This window comes from Anopheles coustani, chromosome 3, assembly GCF_943734705.1.
Source record: "Anopheles coustani chromosome 3, idAnoCousDA_361_x.2, whole genome shotgun sequence".
Taxonomy (NCBI): Eukaryota; Metazoa; Arthropoda; class Insecta; order Diptera; family Culicidae; genus Anopheles; species Anopheles coustani.
In genome coordinates, this window is record NC_071288.1 from 84612581 (window position 1) to 84631619 (window position 19039).

The window sequence follows — 19039 nt, forward strand, 5'->3', positions numbered from 1 at the left end:
GTGAGAAAGCTTTCATCAGTGAGATTTTGTGGCACTGGGAAAAGTCGTATTCAGTGCTGACTCAGCTGTCAAAAGTTGTACTTTCTTGCGCGCAAGTTGTGTAAAAGATGGACATGCCGGTCCAGATATAAAACAACAAATTTAATTTTACTTTCCCGTTTTACGAATGAAAATATCGAATAGAAACTTTACTCAGGTTAATCTGTGGTTCGGAAGCATACAAGATGTACATAATCATTGTGTAATGCAATCATGTGGTTAATGGCGACGGATCATGAACGAAGAAGCACGAAGGGAAGCACATGGAAAAGGCCGGGAGATCTCAGCTGTTAATCATAACAAAACACCATCGGCCAATGTCAAAATTCGCTGCTCGTGGTGGCCAGAGAAGTAAAAAGAATACGCACGCGCGGATAAACGGATACAAACGGAAAACGCGAGACGTCGCACAGCAAACGAGATTTGCTGGCTCCTGCAGTAGTGCTCGAGATAACATCCGTACGTGACGGTGGCATGAGGTACGTTTGTCTTTATTTTGGGTCACTGGAAAAATAAAACCCCTAGTGCACCAACGAGGAATTTGCACATTCGTAGGCAGTTTGCGGAAGGTTCCACACAGTATAAGTGTCTAAAGGAAATACATTTTTCAAAGATAGTTATAAAAATAGTTAAATGGAAGGTGAATGGCCCGCCAGTACCAAAACAGATTGCTGTTCCGTTTCTGAAAAATGAGGAAGAATAAGATGCTGTATAAATTACAGCAACAGTGGTCTAACCGATTTCGTCCTCTACAGTTCTTCGCGTACTTCTTCAACAAATCAAGTGATTGTGAAATGAGATGAAATTTGCACATCCTATTGTGTTGCATAGATAAAACCCTCCGATCCGATGTAATTGGGTGTGAAATTAATTTGCTCTTTCATATCAAGATCATATCAAAGAAAACAACGTCGTTTATACAGAAGCCTTCGGGATGTGTGGAGGAAAAACAATTCCTCGCGATGCGACACTTGGAAGAAAACATTAAAACGAAACGAAATCTAATCTTATCTCCCGCTAGGCATTAACGCGTCAAAGATTACGTGCATGTTTCAATTCGTTTCTTGGTGCAGAATGTGTCCACGTCCAGTGTATCAAAGTTTCTCATTGTGATTGTTTTCTTTTTTATCATTTAACTTCTTTTACATTTAATCTGTTTTTTTTTGTGTCTATTTGTGCATCCCACATCGTTTTGCACTGCGGAAACGGTGTTGTTCTCCCATCACTTCGCGTCGTCATCTCAACACCACAGCATGCTGTGATTATTGCTGCCGTGCAAGTGGCACAACAAAAGGGTAGATTGGTCGCGAAAACGATCCAGTCCATCAACCCTGCCTAATCCAACCCAGCACCCACCACCCACCTTCACCGAGGAAAAGAAGGATACGCTAGTCACCCCGGGAGAGTAGCCAAGGAGCCGTAGCGCAGCCACCACCAAACGGAAGCAGAAAGCTACAGCAAAAATAATCATCTTCGAGGCGTATCGATTTATGACGTGATACGTGGTGCGACGTTCGAAGCACCCGAAGCCGCCCGAGCAGAAGAAGTATCGTGCTGGAGTACTCTTGTTGCCAGCGGAGGAGACATCCCGGTCCCGTCCCCATCGCCCGTCGCAGATTTCAGCGTGGGAAACGAACCACTCCCCCGCTACCACTCTGTATCTGAAAGCACGGTGGGGCCGTTGTTCGGCACGACAAAGACACGCTGCACGCGGGAGTTGCATCCCGTCGGACGGCGGCGGCGGACGGCCGAAAGCGCACGGCTATGAATCCGAGGATTGTCATCATCGGCGCGGGGGCGGCCGGGGTGGCTGCGGCGACGCGGCTCATCGAGCGGGGCTACAAAAACCTGAAAATACTGGAGGCGGAGAATCGCATCGGTGGGCGCATCCATACCGTCCCGTTCGGGGCCAACGTGGTTGACCTGGGCGCACAATGGTAAGGCGCACGCGAAAGGATTCTTTTATCCTTGCGGATTTTTCTAGAGCTTCTTTTGTGGGTCGCACTCAGTTACATTTTTTTGTTTCCTTTTTTATCCTTCGTTTTCCTCTTAACAATTTCAATACGATTCACACCACCCTCCCCTAACGGCGCGGGTGTTTTTCCGGAGCGCTCTTGTGCTGGCGAGTTGCCCGTACTTACATGCCCTTCAAACTCTACTACCGCATGCTGCTCTTATTTTTCCTTTCATCGTTTCTGTTCATGTACAAAACGGGGTAGAATTTTGTTTGTGAGCCCGTGAGTCGTTGCCCAGGCGAGATGAAGGTCGCAAAATAATCGATTATTAACATGAGTATAATTTATTTAATTCTTTCTTCCCCTTTTGCTGCTTACCTTTCCCATGCTTCCCGCACAATGTATTCCCATGTTGCCAACCATGGGGCGCACCATTTCTGTACCGGTACCGTACACCATGGGGTCAACCACCCGCTGCCGATCCCACAGGTGCCACGGCGAGAAGGGCAACGTTTGTTATGAACTCGGTTCCAAGTACAACGTGTTCGACTCGAACAGCGCCCGCTACGAGCGGTTCGTGCTGACACGCTCTAATGGTGAGCAGATACCGACGGAGCAAAGCGAAAAGTTGCTTGGGCTGATCTGGTCCATCCTGGAGACGCACAAGCACGAGCTAACCGGCTACCGAGGCTCGCTGGGAGCATTCATTATGGGCAAGTTCAGAGCCCTGCTCGAGACACCCGAGTACGCCGACGTGAACAATGAGACCGCGTACCAGGTGCTGGAGTTTTTCCACAAGTTCGAGAACTCGATCGAGGCCTCCGACAGTTGGTTCGACACGTCTGGACCGGGCTACCTGCACTACTGGGAGTGTGACGGCGATTTGCTGCTGAACTGGCGCGACAAAGGCTACCGGACGGTACTGGAGATACTCATGGTGAGTTGGCAGCGCTTACTATGAGTTGTTTTAAGTTTTTTCTAAAAACAGCAAGCAAGCGAAGAATTCTTCTCGACAAAAATCGATTCTTCATGCAGCTTTTATGCGTCCGTGACTTGTTTGACTTATAGTTGCGGTGATACAAGGATGCCTATCTTATTATGCACACATATCCTGAATTGCTCTATTTGTTTGATTTGGGGCCTGAGAAGATGTTCATTGTTGAATAATCCTGACAGTTTTCGGATTGGCCTCCTTTTTACGAACGTTTCACTAGCAACGATCAATAATGTAATCTATTTGAAAAGGTCATAAACTTCTTTAGGAAGTGAATTGTTTAGCATATCACATAGGAATCACTTAATAAATGGACTTCTTCTTTTGTAGAAACGACATCCGCTCGCCACCTCTGCCGATGCCATCAATCTGGAGGATTATACGCACTTTAACAAAACGGTGGCTAACATCAACTGGACTGCCGGTCCGGACAGCCTAGTGTCGATTCGGTGCACGGACAACAGCGTGTACGACGCGGACCATGTGATATGCACGATCTCGCTTGGCGTGCTGAAGGAGCGCTACCAGACGATGTTCACGCCGGACCTGCCGCCAATCAAGCGCAACGCCATCCAGGGCCTAACCATCGGTACGGTTAACAAACTGTTCCTAGAGTTCGAGAAGCCGTTCTGGCCCGCAGGCTGGCAGGGGCTCAGTCTGATTTGGAGTGCGGCCGATTTGGAAGAGGTACGGCGTTCTCCGGACAGCTGGATGGAGGACGTGTTCGGATTTTACATCGTCGACTATCAACCGAACGTACTGTGCGGTTGGATCTCGGGCCGGAATGCACGCCGCATGGAGCGAGCCAGTGACGAAGACGTACGCAAGGCGTGCATATTTCTGCTCCGGAAGTTCATGAAGAACGTCACCATCCCGGAGCCGGTGCGCTTCCAACGAACGAGCTGGTACTCGAATCCGAACTTCCGCGGCTCGTATACGTTCCGCTCGATGACGACCGACCTGCTGAATACGTCCGCATCGCACCTGGCCATTCCTCTCACGAACTCGTGTGGCATGCCAGTGGTGCAGTTTGCTGGCGAGGCCACGAACGATCACTACTATTCGACAGTTCATGGTGCAGTCGAAACGGGCTGGCGTGAGGCAAACCGACTGATCGACCTGTACGACAGGTAAGTTCCACGGTTTCTGGTAGTTCACGAATGTTTTCTTTTCAACTGTTGGCATGTTACGATCAGAACTGTTTTCGTATTATTTTCGCAACGCATTTGGGGATTAACTATGGGGGAGAATTGTTTTGCATGCAGATTTTAACGTTATCAAAAGGAAAAGCACAGAAAGAAATGGATCTGTAGTGGTCGGCTGTTTTTATGCACACTTTTCCGCTGTTTTATGTACATCCTGCTGGTTAGTTATAATTTATTCTTCGTAAAATTCACATTACTCTGATCAGATATTTAATCTTCAAGAATGATAACTTCATTGTCTGTATACATTTTGCAAGTTTTTATCTTGTGTTTCCTTGTAATTAAAAGTTTTTTTTTATTGCTTGCCGATAGTGGATGCTGTTTTGTTTGAATTTTTAAGTTTCTGTTAAAATGATGTTGCAATTATATCACTACATGTTTGTTTTCTGAAATAACACATGTATCGATTTCTTTCACATGCATCGAACATAAATGAATTAAAATCAACAATAATTGCTGATATTTGTATACAATTCCCGTCACTTCATCCTTTGATTTGATTCTTTGATTCGAAACATAATGCACATAATTATTAACATGCTGATATTTGTATACTTTTCTCAATTATTTTTCCTTCGATTGCGTTCAATAAAAGAAACCATAAAAAACGCTGAAGTTTAACTTGATTATACATAACTAAATAGTTTTTCTAGATAAACATAAATTTGCCCACAGTTTGGCGTGGTTTTGTTTTTTATTCCGTTTTTTCCTTCTTCTTTTCTTCCCATCTTTTTTGTAGGAAAGCCCATCTATAAGAACGATGCAAAAAACACTCCGTATAACAATACAGAACACACAGAATCGTTACACAACAGATAAGACTAATGTATAACTATGATCATGTTACATATTTTGTTTTTTCGCAAGCTTTTACTTTTGCTTTATCGGTTCTCTTTCGTCTTCCTTTTAAAATTGTATAAACATTTAGTGGCCATTAGAAGGTACAATAAAAAGGGTTTGAATAGTTTATTGATACCTATCGCTTTTCAATGTTTTAGTTACATACTTTTTGCGACGGAATTCAATCGTTATTATTTCTTGTTGACAAATGCGCTCGGCTATGATGAAGTTTTGTTGGCTTGTTAGGCAAAATTGGTGTGTGTTATTGTGTTCCCTGTCTATCGTTTCGTCCCACAGGTTAATACCACCCTTCAACCACGGCCCGAAGGCGTACGTTGACGTGCTCATCCTTGGTGCGGGCATCGCGGGACTCGGTGCCGCCAAGCAGTTGCGTAACTCTGGTAAAAGTTTCGCCATCCTCGAGGCCCAGTCGTCACCGGGTGGCCGGATCAGTACGAAGGCGCTCAAGAAGCATCATCACTCGTCTGGTGGTGGTCAGAAAGGGTGTCAGCAGCTGCTGGTCGAGGCTGGAGCCCAGTGGCTGCATGGTCGTCAAAACGAACTGCACGAGCTGGCCAAGCGAAACGGGTTGCTGCGCGAGGAAACGTCCGAGGAGGGCCTCGGGGAGTTCCTGCGCGACGATGGGTTCCGGATAGACGACCATCTGGCAAAACGGGTCGATTTCATCGTAGGCCAGATACTGGAGCAGTGCGAAGAGTTTGCCACAAAAGGCAAGGGAGGTCCGTATCCGGCCTCGCTGGAGGCCTTCCTGAAGGAGCAGTTCAAAAAGCGAACGGAAACGAAGGACTTCACACCGGAGCAGCGGGTGTTAGCCCAGCAGCTGCTCGACTGGCACTGCCGGTTCCAGATCATCGACAATTCGTGTCTCCACGTGTCGGACATTTCGGCCAAGCTGTGGGGCAGTTACTCGTTCAATGGCGAGAGTTGCCAGGCGCACATTAACATGCGTTACGGTTTTCAGGCGCTGGTCGGTTGCCTGGTAGAAGAGATCGGTGCTGAGAAGATCGTGTACAACAAAGCAATTTGCGAGATCCGATGGTTGGATGCGCGCGGCAAGGTGATCGTCAAGTGCACGGATGGTACGGTGTACTGCTGCCAGCATCTGATTGTAACGTTCTCGCTCGGCGTGCTAAAGGACACGATGGACCAGCTGTTTCAGCCGAATTTACCAGCCAGCTACACCCGGCCGATCCGCAGCATCGGTTACGGTACGATCGACAAAATCTTCCTACAGTTCGACGAACCGTGGTGGGGTAAGGCTGAGGGCATTCAGCTAGTGTGGCGGGATGACTTGCGCAAGGACTCACACTGGACGCGATTCATTTCCGGATTCGACGTGCTCAGTCCGGGCCCCCCTAACACGCTGCTCGGCTGGATCGGTAGCTACGGGGCGCTCGAGATGGAAGCATTGAATGACGAGCAAATTGTAAGCGATTGCGTGTTCATATTGGAGAAGTTTACCAAGAAGAAAGTACCTAAACCTGTCAATTATTACTGGTAGGTTACGACACAATCGCATCTTGATAAGACTTTTATTAATATTTTTATCACTTCTTTTTCAGTACACGATGGAACTCCAACCGCTATATTCGTGGGTCGTACAGCTTCACCTCGGTCAACTGTGACCACGAGCAAAACTTTATGTCCAACCTGACGGAGACTCTCATATGCAATCAGTACGACAAATCAGGGGAAGAATCGCGTAAAAAGGACCCGCTTCCACAACCACTCGGTGGTTCATCGGGACAGGCTGGTGGCCGTGGGGTAACGCCTATGACAAGTACCGCCAGCGGAAACAGCACGAGCAGCAGTAACAGCAGCAACACACTTACGAACCTATCCACAGCTGGTACGGGAAACACACCGAAAAAAACTGGCGGCACCACACCGACCAAGCAGTCTGTCTCTAACACTCCAAACAAAACCCAAACCAAGCAGCAAAGTGTGCCCACATCCACTACCACAACTACTACCGCCACTCCCACGACTTCCAGTAGTGCTAAAACAGCAGGCAGCAGCAACACAAACACCACAGCCACCCCCGTCAATAACAACAATACGCCAGCTTCCGGTAAGGCGCCAAACAGCGGTTCCAATCTGACCAACAGTAGCAGTGCCATTCATACCAGTGCCACGATTCACTTTGCCGGCGAGGCATGCCACGAACGATACTTCTCCACCGTCCACGGAGCGTTTCTGTCCGGAATGGAGCAGGCGAAGAAATTGCTGGTAGAAAAAAAATTGCAAAGCAATCAGTAGGCTGAGCGTAGGAAGAAATCTTAACCAAATCAAAAACAGCAAACAAGTGACAGGTGCTAACCAAACTCTATCGGAATTGGGAAGAGATTATCGGTTCCGGAGCAGACAAGCTCGTATAGTGGGTACAATGAATACTGAAGGAAACAAAAAATATAGAAAGATAAAATCAAACACCCAGTGAAAAGGGATACTAGTTTTTTAAGGTAAGTAGAGCAAAAACAGAAAAAGCAATCCCGCTAACAAAATCCCGAACAAAACCGGGAACTGCAGCTGCAGGGGAACGTTAACCAATTAGTGGAACCGTAGACAGATAGCAAGAAACAAGCATATATACGTAGTGAGCAGAAGCGCGAGAGCAAAGGTGCAGCTAGTGCACAAACTATTTACTTTTCTTCCTTCAGCAGTAGGAATTGAATGTTGAGGATGACAAAAATTAGGATATAAAGGTATATGTATATACATACATATACACACATATATATATTTAAGTAGCTTTAACATTATAACTTCCGATTGATAGCGATCCAACCAATGTCTTTCCTTCCGGATTTGCGATGCGATCCGCGATTCTTCCGCGTTCAACGTTTCCAAACTCTTCCCACCCAGTTTCCCACCATCACCTTCCCGACGAGCGTTCGGTCAGGCTCGATAAACTAGGACAACTCCTCTATTACGGTTTGCTGTGCATTTACTCCGGTTTTAGGAAGGTTGTTTTCATTTTATCCGTTTTCTGTTAAATTAGAACTATATGAAATGCTGCAAGAACCTGATCTACTATCGTCTACTAGCACTATAGCAGCATAGGAGTTTTGATTTTCCTTCAATAGTAGACCTAGTCATAGATACCAGTGCGAAGGACACGACTAACTAAGAAGTTAGGGGAACACGATCAGTAAAGCTTGAGGTTATATTGCGGTCGAGGGAAGTGAAGGGGAAGTCAGTTGTTTCTATTTTAGACTTATCTTTAGTAGATTCAATTAAATTTTTCATCACTCTATGATAGTTTGTGTGCCTTTTCATACTTAACAGCAAAATTGTGAAAGAAATTTATTTTTATTAATTTTTTTCGCATGTTTTGTTTTGTTTTTTTAAGTATCTCTTATCACAAAATTCACTGGACAAGGATGGCGTAAGATCAAAATAGGAATTGATCAGTAGAAATCCCGCTCAGCCTGGTAAGTTAGTGACTTGCCTAATTTTATACTGATGGGAAGGTGGCAGTATTCATCGTCAAAGAAAACTATTGTCGCTCAAATATTTGGGACTCGTATCTGTTTGGAAGGATTGGTCTATTGGTGTATGATGTGTTTGATGAAGATCGAACCCTAACTATGAATGAAACTCTAAGTATGTAAACTACACTTGCTTCTGCAAGGTTTAGTTTCATATAATATCGTTGATTCTAATAGCTTGAATTAATCGAATTTTTCAAAATGTATCTTCCCCACATTTGGCCTGTTGACCACATTTGGATATTCCATGCATTTGGCCTCACTCTAGTTTATATTCGGTTGCGAATGATCACACGTTTTGGACTAGATCATTTAGCAGTGTACATTTCCAAGCTTTGTCATTCAAAAGCTTTAGCGCACATTTAGAATAAAAGCTTCGTGATTTGCTTGATATTTTGTAGAGATGGGACGAGATGTACTGATCTGTCAGGGATCGATCCGAAATGAATGAATCTTTGCAAAGGCTGCTCAAAAGAAATAAAATAAGTTCATTTAGGTATTTAAAAATACATAACTAATGATAGAAAGTAAAAACTCTATAAAAGTAATCATCAAACGCAACTTGGAAAATTTGCAATTTCTACACTTTTTAAACGATCAGAAAAGCAAAAAAATAAGAAACATTAGTCCTGTTCCTGCAGGACTTAAGGTAAAGGAAGCAGGGCACACCTGTGATCCCAGTTTTATACCTGTCCAGCTAAGACCACAATACATCGGTATTCCCATCGTTGCCGTCGTGCACCGTTGGTATGTCTACCCAATTCGTTCCGCGCTGGAATGCCGGGCTGATGGAAAGGCACAAAAAGGGAAGTGCGGAGCGACCGATCTCGGTATCTTTACGAAGGGAACGTGAGTGAGAAAGATGCCGGTGATCATGGTTGCAGGTGCGGCGCGCCATGTCCGATGGAGCAAGATAGAAAGGCCACCTGTGTGCTTGTGCCTGTGTATGATGATTCCACTGCCTTTTCCAACGAATCGCGACTCTCGCGGGCACTCCTGGGCGCGATCGTGAGCTACCGCGAGTCGAGACGTCTCGCGCGCGTGATTTTCTGCCCCCGCGAAGCTGCACTCCACGGGTACGATCGTGTTCGGTGCGCCCGGGCGCAGTCAGTTTGCATCCGATCGTGCAGGTGAAAGGATCAAGTGGTTTTTCTGCGCCCGTAACGTGTACGTGAGTGTTGTTTGCACGCACTGCTGCTGTGGGGAAACGGTGTTTTGACTGCAACTACTCGTGCAGCAGAGGCTGGATGCCGGCCACCGGAAAGAAGCAGTGTTTTTATCGGACCGAACGGTAAATTGCGGCGGAAATTATCCTTCAGGCAGTAATGCGAGTGAGCTTGCATTGCGTTGAGATAGGGTCGTGTTGCACACAGTCCAGTGCTGTCTTCTGTGTACAGGAAAAAGGATGCATTAGCCAATATTTTTAGTGAAATCTAAAACACACCCTGGACTGAGAAAAGAAGCGTGGACACTATAGCACGATTTCGTTGGTGATTTTAAAAGAAGTGAGAAAGGGTGCGCTAAGTGATGTGTCTTCAATTGAGATTTTGTGAACAGAGAAGAAGTTTTAGAAGCTGAAAATGAAGACAAGAAGTGAAGAACAATTTTAAAAATTAAATAAACATTTCACAGAAGAAGAAGTTTTGGCTTTCCTCCTGGTGATAAGTTTGAAAAACAAACTTTGTTGATCGTTAGTATCTTTATGGTGTTTGGATAACGATTTATAGCACCAAGAGCGAGCATCCCAATGAACGCACCCAAAGATGCTCGGTCGGCCCGGTTTTCAATTTGGAATTCGGTTTCTCTGATTTTTGTTTGCTTCGAAATTGATTCCGATTCAAACGGTCATCGTCTGCCCAGAGGATTATTTCCTCCAACCGATACGGAGCACCGAAAAACCGATCTAATCGATCGCATCGCCGAGCGTTCCACTCTTCGATCGACGCCAAATGCCAACCAAGTTATCCAAACATTTCGACGCCGCAACCTCGGCGACTGTCCACCCCGGAGATAGGGCTAATTGGGCTGTTTTAGTTTTATTATCAACCCGTGAGAGCAGACCTCGGGGGATGAGGATAAAAAAAGGGAGCGAAGAAAACGGGCTACATCAGCCTTGTTTTCATTACTTCGGCCCCTTTCCCAGCCTTCTCCACCCCGGTGCTATCATTAGAGGCATGCCGAGCTTAAGAGGGAAGATCTTACCACTGAAAAATAAAAACCAAAAAACAAATTCGAAAACCTGTTCGAGATTAATCCAACACGGAGAGAGAAAGAGTGACGTGTAGGGACGATACATTCAGCTGAAGTGCGAGGGAAAGGGTGGAGAAGAGGAAGAAAAAATCAGAATAACAACGACCATCAAATAAACCATTATCTTCTTCCTTTTTCGACAACGACGACGACGACGTCGTCGATCTCGTGTTGCGTGGTCCGTTTTGGAGATGATACTTTCTTCCCGGTACAGTGAAAAGTATTCGGTACAGAAATGATCAATTAGCCGACACGAGGGTGCAGCTATACGACGCCTCTCGTCGTCCTGGGCGATGATCGGCGAAAGGGATACAAAAATTGTAGCAAATGTAGCCCAACGTTACACTGTACGCTTGTAGCGATGAGGGAAGAAATTAAAAAGTATGCATCCCTTTCGTTTCGAAGGACGAAAAGATGTTTTCCTTTGATCACGAAGAAGAGGGTTGCACTTAGCAGGATATCCACGCAAAAAGATGCAATATGAAGGCAATAAACACAGTTAATGACCAGCTAATTGTATCGCTTGACATTCAATCCGTAACGCTGATTAAACCTATCCTTAGGTAACGGATTTTTCTTTTTAATTTGAAAAACGAAAACAAAAAAAATGCTGCCAATCATACGATCATGATCTTGGCTGTTTTGCTTTGTTATGTCAATTTTGCAACCATTGCCTTATTTTATTTCGTTGACTGGGTTGAGTTTTCCATCAAGGAAAGTGACCGAAGGCGAACGAAACGGCCACTTGCCAGTCAACGGTGGTATGACACCCGTATGTGTGTTTGTGTGTGTGCATGTGTGTTTAGATATTCCAATCGGATAGCCGCGTCTACGGTTGGCGCACGGTTTTTATCGATTCCATTGGCGTCCGATTCGAGCCTCGGAGTCCGATTCGAGCACACCGAGTTTCGATGGTGGCCGCACACACTCCTCCAATCCTCCCGTTTTCCTTCGCCGGACCAACACGTTCTGTGCCCGCCACGGAGGTGCGCGGTGGGGTCTGTCTGGGGAGCGGGTACTAGTACCTATACCCGGGGGCGACTTTCCGTTTTCGATTTCTTTGACTCTTGGCCACGTTCGAGAAGGCAGCCCCCCTCGGGCTGGGACCGTAAGGGTTGCCCGGTAAGTGAGTGTGCGTGTGTGGTTGGGTTAATCGTAGGTAAAAGGAGTGGTAGATTTAGAAGGAGAGAAATGGCGAAAGAGACGTAGTTAAACAAAAAAAAAACACCAAACATGTAAGTTTATGCTAAAGGAAACCGCAGTCGAGGGAGGGCAAAGAAATGGCACCGGGTTGACCGCAAGGTTCGGAACCGTGTACGCCTCCAAGACGGCACACACATACACGCACACTTTGAGTTTGAAGATATCGTAAGCCTCGTGACGGTCAAATCTCCAACCTCGACGTGCTCGAGAGAAACACCACGCGGCGAGGCACGTTTCAAGAAGGATCCCGGCGTTGCCAGAAAGTGCAGCGACCACGAGGACCGCCATGTAGAGCAAAATGCGGAGCGAGCGGAAAGGAAATCGATACATTCCGAACGCGCGCTCGCCCGACCAACCGTCACTTTCTAAATGGAGCCCAGAAAGGTGCACGAGAAACACGGACTGACGAGGGGTTTGGTCCGCATCGTAGAGTTAAGCTTTTTTCGGCCACGACGGTCACGTTGACGGTCAAGGGACAGACTTTTCTGTTCCGCGGGCACGTGACACGTTTTCGCTCGGCAGCGCGCGTAGGCGTTGACATCCTGACGTGTTGTCGCCCATCTGTGCAGCTTCCGACTGGATGGGGCAGCACTTTTCTTTTTGTCGTTTTTCACCTTGCTTGATCGGATGTTCTCAGTGAAAAAATCGACAAGATGTAACTTGCTTCCATTGGCGAAAGGTTTTAACCAGGTCGCCACTGTTTGTCACCCTGTTGCTCACACATTTGTTTACATGATTGTTTCATTAACGCATTTTAAATGAGCCTATAACATTGGTCACCAGCATTTACTCGATTTTTTCTTTCATTAATAAACTTGAACTTCAATACCATTGGGTTACAAATGGTTTTAGCTTAACAGTCTAGTTGTTTTATTTGATACATCTTTTTTATTCCAATTTTCTTGGCCAGCAATATTTATTTCAGTTTTTCAAACTATTCCATTAGTTGTGTACTTATTATTATGCTATTGTGCAAAGTAATGTAATCTGCTGATCCAGTGAGAAGGTGTATGCATCAACCTTTTTCAAACCATCGTGTAAAGCAATTGATTTATTAACATTAAAGATACATTAAGAAAAATACCTGGGCGATGCAATATTTCGAAATAAATGCGAAAAGTAAATTATCCGAGCTAATCGGTGATACCATTCGGCGGCAATCAAGTCAACCCTAGATGGTTACGAAAAATAACAAATTAACACTCGCATTTTTTGGGCTAACTTCCACTTTCATGCCCCCGAGCGTCTCCGATGAGTTGGTCTGATGAAATGGAAAACTCGAATCGAAATCGAAAGAACTAAATCCCGTGAGATGTGATGTAAAAGTTGGACTTGTTTTTTTTATAGCTTTTTGAGTATTCGAGAGTTGCATTAAGACAACTTACACACACACGCACACTCGAATTCCACCATGGCGAGTGCTGAGGATCACCCATGAAGTCTTTCGTAAGCTTCAATTTGAAACATCCGTCAGCGGGTTGGAATTCGATTTGTTTATTTCCCTTGCCGCCAGCAGCTCCACACATACACAGCCTTTAAACTTGTTTGATAATGATTCCGAAGCCGGAAATGCACAGCAAATTAAAGTAAATCGATCGGTGGCCGGATGGCCATAGAGTAGGGATGCATTTGGGTGTTTCCTTTCTTCTGTAATTAACTCCTTTTATGATAACGGACATTCCAGCGTTTTTTTTTATTGGCCTTCTATTTATATAATGTCAATCGAACTAAAAATATTCGGGCCATAACTGGAGAAAGTACGTGCCAAGGGCTGTTAATGAAGGGGCTCGATTTGTGAAACACCTTCAGTTTAATAAACGTACATCCCAAAACTGAAAGGAATTAAAGGAAGGGTGTTCCATTGGTGATGAAAGATACCTTTCTCTTGTTTTTCAGTGCAAATATATACCACTACGACAGAGAATTGAAAAATTGATAATATTCATCACGGCTGCAGTTCGTTAGCAAGACGACAAAAGAGCAGGATGTTGCATCAATAATCAAACTGGCAATCGTTAAGATAACCACTAGATGATGGTTCTCGGAATCGATAAAAGGACACAAAGGACTGTGTCCAAGAAGTGGCATCGTTTCCCACCTCTTTAATGCAATTTTGCTTATCTCTTGCCTGTTTTGTTTTCTTTACTTCCCAGTCAAAACAACAATTTCGTCGAACTTGAACGATATCGCTGTATAAGCGGTGGAAGGAATGTGCGGAACGAAGCAAAAAACAATAAACATCGTCTGAGAAAAGAAAAATAATCATCACGTTCGCAAAAACACTCCACAAGACGCCGGAAAGCATCCAAGAGGAAACCCTTGTGGCGCACGCGAAATAACAACCAAATTATAAACAAAACAACAGCAACAGAAAAAAGCGTTTGCAAAAGCAGCCGAAACAATCACCGATCATCATCAAACTCTCGGGGAGTAATAATCAGGAGATAATGGTTGCATAATTTTATCATTAAATCCGTGGCAAAGCACCTGCTGCCCCCCCTCCGCCAACCCAGCATTGCGACGAGTAAAAAGGCGCACGAAGAGTGTGTCTTTGCGGTGAATTTCTGTTGCTGCGCGTTTGCCGTCTAATGTTTTTTGCAAGTGCGTGCGTGTGTAGTTTCAATGGATTTGCGGCCCCCTGACCAGCGTGAGCCCTGATCTCCTGGCGTTCGCGATCGTTGAGTGTTGTGTTCGAGAGGGTTATTTAAAATTACTCAAAGTGTGTCATACCATCCATTTATACCGCTTGTCCTGTTGAAACCCTTTCGACTCGCTGTGTAGGAAGTAAGCAGGAGGTGGCTAGTGCAAGGAGTTTTATTTTATTTTTTTGCGATTTGCTAAAGCATTTGTGAATTGTGTGTGTTCGCGTCGCGTACTGGCAACGTCGTTGAAGTGATTCTATACTGTATGATAATCGCCTGCGGAGGTTTGGTGCAGCGTTTTCAAGGGCTTTCCTCGTTCGTTCGTTCGTTGACTCAAGATTGTCGTTAAGCAGCCAAGTAATTGTGGTTGTTTTCGCGCGAAAAACAGGACCGCACTCGCAGATTCACATCCAGCCGGCGCTCCGTCCTGGTGGGAGTGTACGGCAATTGTCTGGTCGATTGTTTTCCAGCGCGTCGGAAGACGGAAGAAGTGTGAAGATAGAGGAGAAAACAGTGCGAGATGGAGAACGAGTCCTGCTATGGTGGAGGCGACATCGCCGGGGCCATCTTCGGGACGCTGCTCGCGGTGGTCCTGATGGGTGTGCTCCTCTGGTGGTTGTACCGGAAGAACTACATCTTCAAACGTAAAGGTAAGTGAGCAAATAATAATTTATTTATAAATTTTGGGACACAGACATGATATGGAATTGTGTTGCACCTAATATATTGACAAAACAAAAGTAAATAAATTTTATTTTCTTATCACGATGGCTTAAGTTAACCCTTATGTTTTGAAATTAGCAAGGCCGTTTGAGAAATAATATTTATTTATTACTGATCCTACATGTACCTATAAAAACAATGTATTTATATTGTATCACAACGAATTTATTTATTCTTTTCTGTTTTATATTTTTTTCCTCGCTTTCAAAGTTCTCTCTAGCACACTCTTATAAATTATTATTATTCATTTGAGTATGCTACACATTGACTTTGTTTGTCAGAGCATTAAAGCAAAAGTAATTTCAAATAATTATAACGAGAAAATCTATTGATTTGGATTAGAAAATGTAGACAAGGAACATGGTCTTCGTTCATTCATGTTTGTTTTGTTTTTCATTCGTTCAACTAAAGTTACATTGATAACACTATAAATTCTAATGTTAATTATGAATCATATAAAAAAATTAATAAAACGGGTTAACATTAGAAATAAAAACCTGTGTGGTGTATTCTCGCTTACGCATATTTGATGAATACTAGTGATCGAGTAGATTTAGAGCCAGTGCAATTTTTAAAATTTAATTTAATTTAAGTAATTTATTTAAATATTTCAATTGATTTTAAATCAATACTAAAAGTAAAGAAATTATGGAATAGAAAACTACAAACTGCTGCATCAAAACACAAAAACAGACCATTTTGCGGAATGGAGAAATGTGTTTTATACAATTAACAGTAAAACTTCGATTGCTTATCGAAGAACGAAACACAATGATTACAATATATTATTTCAAATAAATCAGTGGTTTTACGCTTTTATTACATAATTGGGCCATACCTTCCTCGTTTCTTCATAGGACACATTATGACATTTTGAACACAAAGTCTTATAGGTATCGTCTATTAGGTAAAAGAACCTGTTGTGCTGGATGCAATAAATTGCACATTCCACTATTGACAAGGTAATACGGGGCATGGCGTACTGCTTGTTTTGCTTCAATCTGTCTGGAATGGCTAAAAACTTTGGTTCGAACGGAAGTAGGTCTTGAAGAAGTACTTTGCATACTCGATCAAACCGAACGTTAGTCGATACGCGGCAGCAACAGGGGAAGAGGTTCATTGAAATGAAAACTGAAGAAGAAATACGGTGCATTTAGAAAGCACCCGGGGAAAGTGGGTTGACAGGAAGTTACATCGAACGCAAATTGACCCCTCCCCCCAATGCACCCAATCTGGGCCCGAGATGGGAGTCTGGCCGATTTTTTTCAAACCCTTCACCGAGTCAAGTGTCACTCACGGGGGCACCGGGTCCGGTAGCCGGGGCCGGGTAATTGTATCGATTGTGCAACGCATGACTGCACGGTGTGACAAACCGCCCATACCGGGAAAAACTAACTACGGTCTCACCCTGGCCGAGTAGGGGCGGGAAAATTTGTCCTGTGTTCTCCAAACTGTTCGATAAGTCTCGCGCGTTCGAGTAATTATATTTACGGAATGAAAATGACACAGAACCTCGATATGCTGGCCTAACCTCGATCGAACGAGGATTTCGGTGTCAGTGCCCCTTTGGATTTTAATATTCCCGCTACTTCACATTCCGCCCGCTCAATCTTCGTATAAATTCATCCAAGAAACCTTAAAGGCCTACGCCAACTAAGCCTTCTTTTACTCGCCGGTATGCGGGAATTGATCGGCACGGCTTTACAATCATTTGCATCTGAATCATAATGTTTATCGATGCTAATGCGTTTCCACCTTCCCTTGCTCCCTACCCATCCACAGACACACACACACACGCACGTAGTCGAAATATGTTCAACCCTACGCGGTTCATCGATCGCGCGGTGGGTGACGAACTGGCCGTTTTTTTGTTTGGGCTCGCGTGCGATACCTTCACCTTCGCGGCGGGTTCGTTCAGCCAACACCCACACGCGAAGGTGTGTTTGTGGTGCGGGATCGATAAATTGTGAAACTCAGACAAAAACATACCCCCAAAGTTCATATTTTTGATAGCTTTTCTCCGATCTTCTATGAAATGTCACAAAAAGATATCTAATCTTGATGATCAGGTAGGATATGTAAAAAAAAAAATAGAAAATAGTTTGAATTGGTGGAAAGGCAACAGAAAAAGATGTCAGTTCAAGGAAGGCTGCTAATGAATGGAGAGTAAAACAGTTCATTCAACCATCGTCCAAAAACTTACCCTAATGTTTTCAATTAAAAAACCAACGGCACACTTTCAATTAAAAACATTTAGAAAAAAATATGTTAAATGTTTTCAATCAAGTCATTTAACGAGTTGTAATGGAAGTGTTTTCGTACCTCATTTGCTGTATTATTAAATGTATAAAAAATTGTTTATCAGCAATTAATGTTATCGCTTCATCAGCCGTAAGATAGCCAAACAGCCGTTTCTGACGTCACGCTAGTGGAATTAATTTACTGTTACCCGCTTCCCTCGATTGCATAAACAAATACACATCAATGACCGTTCCCTTTGGAAACACATGTACCGGATCTAATAATTTTTACCCCTTCGTTGAATTTTCTCGTTCAAATGCATGTTGGTTGTGCCTGTTCGAACACGCTTAAAACCATTACATATTTCCCAGCCACCATTCGCAGACACCTTCGCGACGCCTATTTCCTCCGATCGAAAGCAGCAAAACAAAAAAAAAGTGCCTTCCCACTTTATGCCACATCGATCGAAACATCGAAGGTGCAAAAATAGGAAGCGGCAAACATTATCCGCTAGTACCATCGGTCTTCATTACATGCCAACAAAAAAGCAAATTAATTTCCCCTCCATTTTCTTCTTTTTCCCTTGCTTGTCTAGGAGTTTGGTTTTTTCTGTTTTTGATTACACGCTTTACACCGGAACAGCGGCGTATGTCGCGGTCTTGTCGTTGGGGATATTGGAATGGGTGTGCTTGTTTATTGCTCGATTGGCCGTATACTTAAAGTGACATCCAGCACGCGTAACTACCGCTCATCCCACGATCGAGGAAAAAGGCATGTCGAGAAAACATATTGCGCTTTCCCCTCCCCACTTGTGGAGTAAGTGAACGATGGATGGGTCGGGAGAAATTATAACCGCGACAAATTGTGCTACTGATTGACGGGTTGAGTGGTATTAATTGTGCAACAAGCTGAAGCACACGATATTACCTACCGGGGGGCGATTTCGAGATCGGCACACAACCGTATCAACGACTCGAACCGACGACTACATCTTTATTATGTTTTGTGTTTAACCTTTTCCGCCGAACTGATCGCCGATGGTTATCGAACCGGATCAAACGCTGGAAGAGGTAAGAGAATGAGCCAGAGTAGTGCATTAAGAGAACCCACCGACGCCTGCAAGGGATCTCTATGTCCCGTTGGCAGTCCGAGGTGTCGGCTCAGCGACCACCATCGACCAAGCGCTGCTAAACGTTGATCAAGTGAGGGAGTGGGCTCGGGTCCACAACTAATAAAGCCACAAATCCCAAATTTCGGTTCAAAGGTTTCTGGCAGGGTACCGAAGTTTCGGGTCTTTCTCGTCGGCTGCCTCGCCGTAAATCTTTCTCCAAGGGGAGCTTTCACTTGCACCGCGCTGGTAAGAAATCGGTTCCGAAGGTGCTCCGTTTCAGATAGACAACGGGTTTTGATGCCGTTGCCTTCACCTACAACCCTG

The 19039-nt window shown here is 44.6% G+C and overlaps 2 protein-coding genes across 2 annotated transcripts in view; both read left to right on the forward strand.

Moving 5' to 3' along the window:
- The first annotated feature begins 368 nt into the window (after nucleotides 1-368).
- Nucleotides 369-8309, forward strand: LOC131270888 (uncharacterized). Its single transcript, XM_058272486.1, has 6 exons — nucleotides 369-518; nucleotides 1292-1976; nucleotides 2484-2931; nucleotides 3319-4118; nucleotides 5331-6551; nucleotides 6617-8309. Exons 2-6 carry the CDS (start codon nucleotides 1804-1806, stop codon nucleotides 7311-7313), a joined length of 3339 nt encoding a protein of 1112 aa, XP_058128469.1. The 5' UTR covers nucleotides 369-518; nucleotides 1292-1803; the 3' UTR covers nucleotides 7314-8309.
- Nucleotides 8310-15160: 6851 nt separating this feature from the next.
- The window catches only part of LOC131270872 (uncharacterized), a 59801-nt gene continuing 55922 nt past the window's right edge, over nucleotides 15161-19039 (forward strand). The window contains exon 1 of the mRNA XM_058272485.1: nucleotides 15161-15290. Coding sequence (XP_058128468.1) covers nucleotides 15161-15290 — 130 coding nt within the window. The remainder of the gene's footprint in view (nucleotides 15291-19039) is intronic.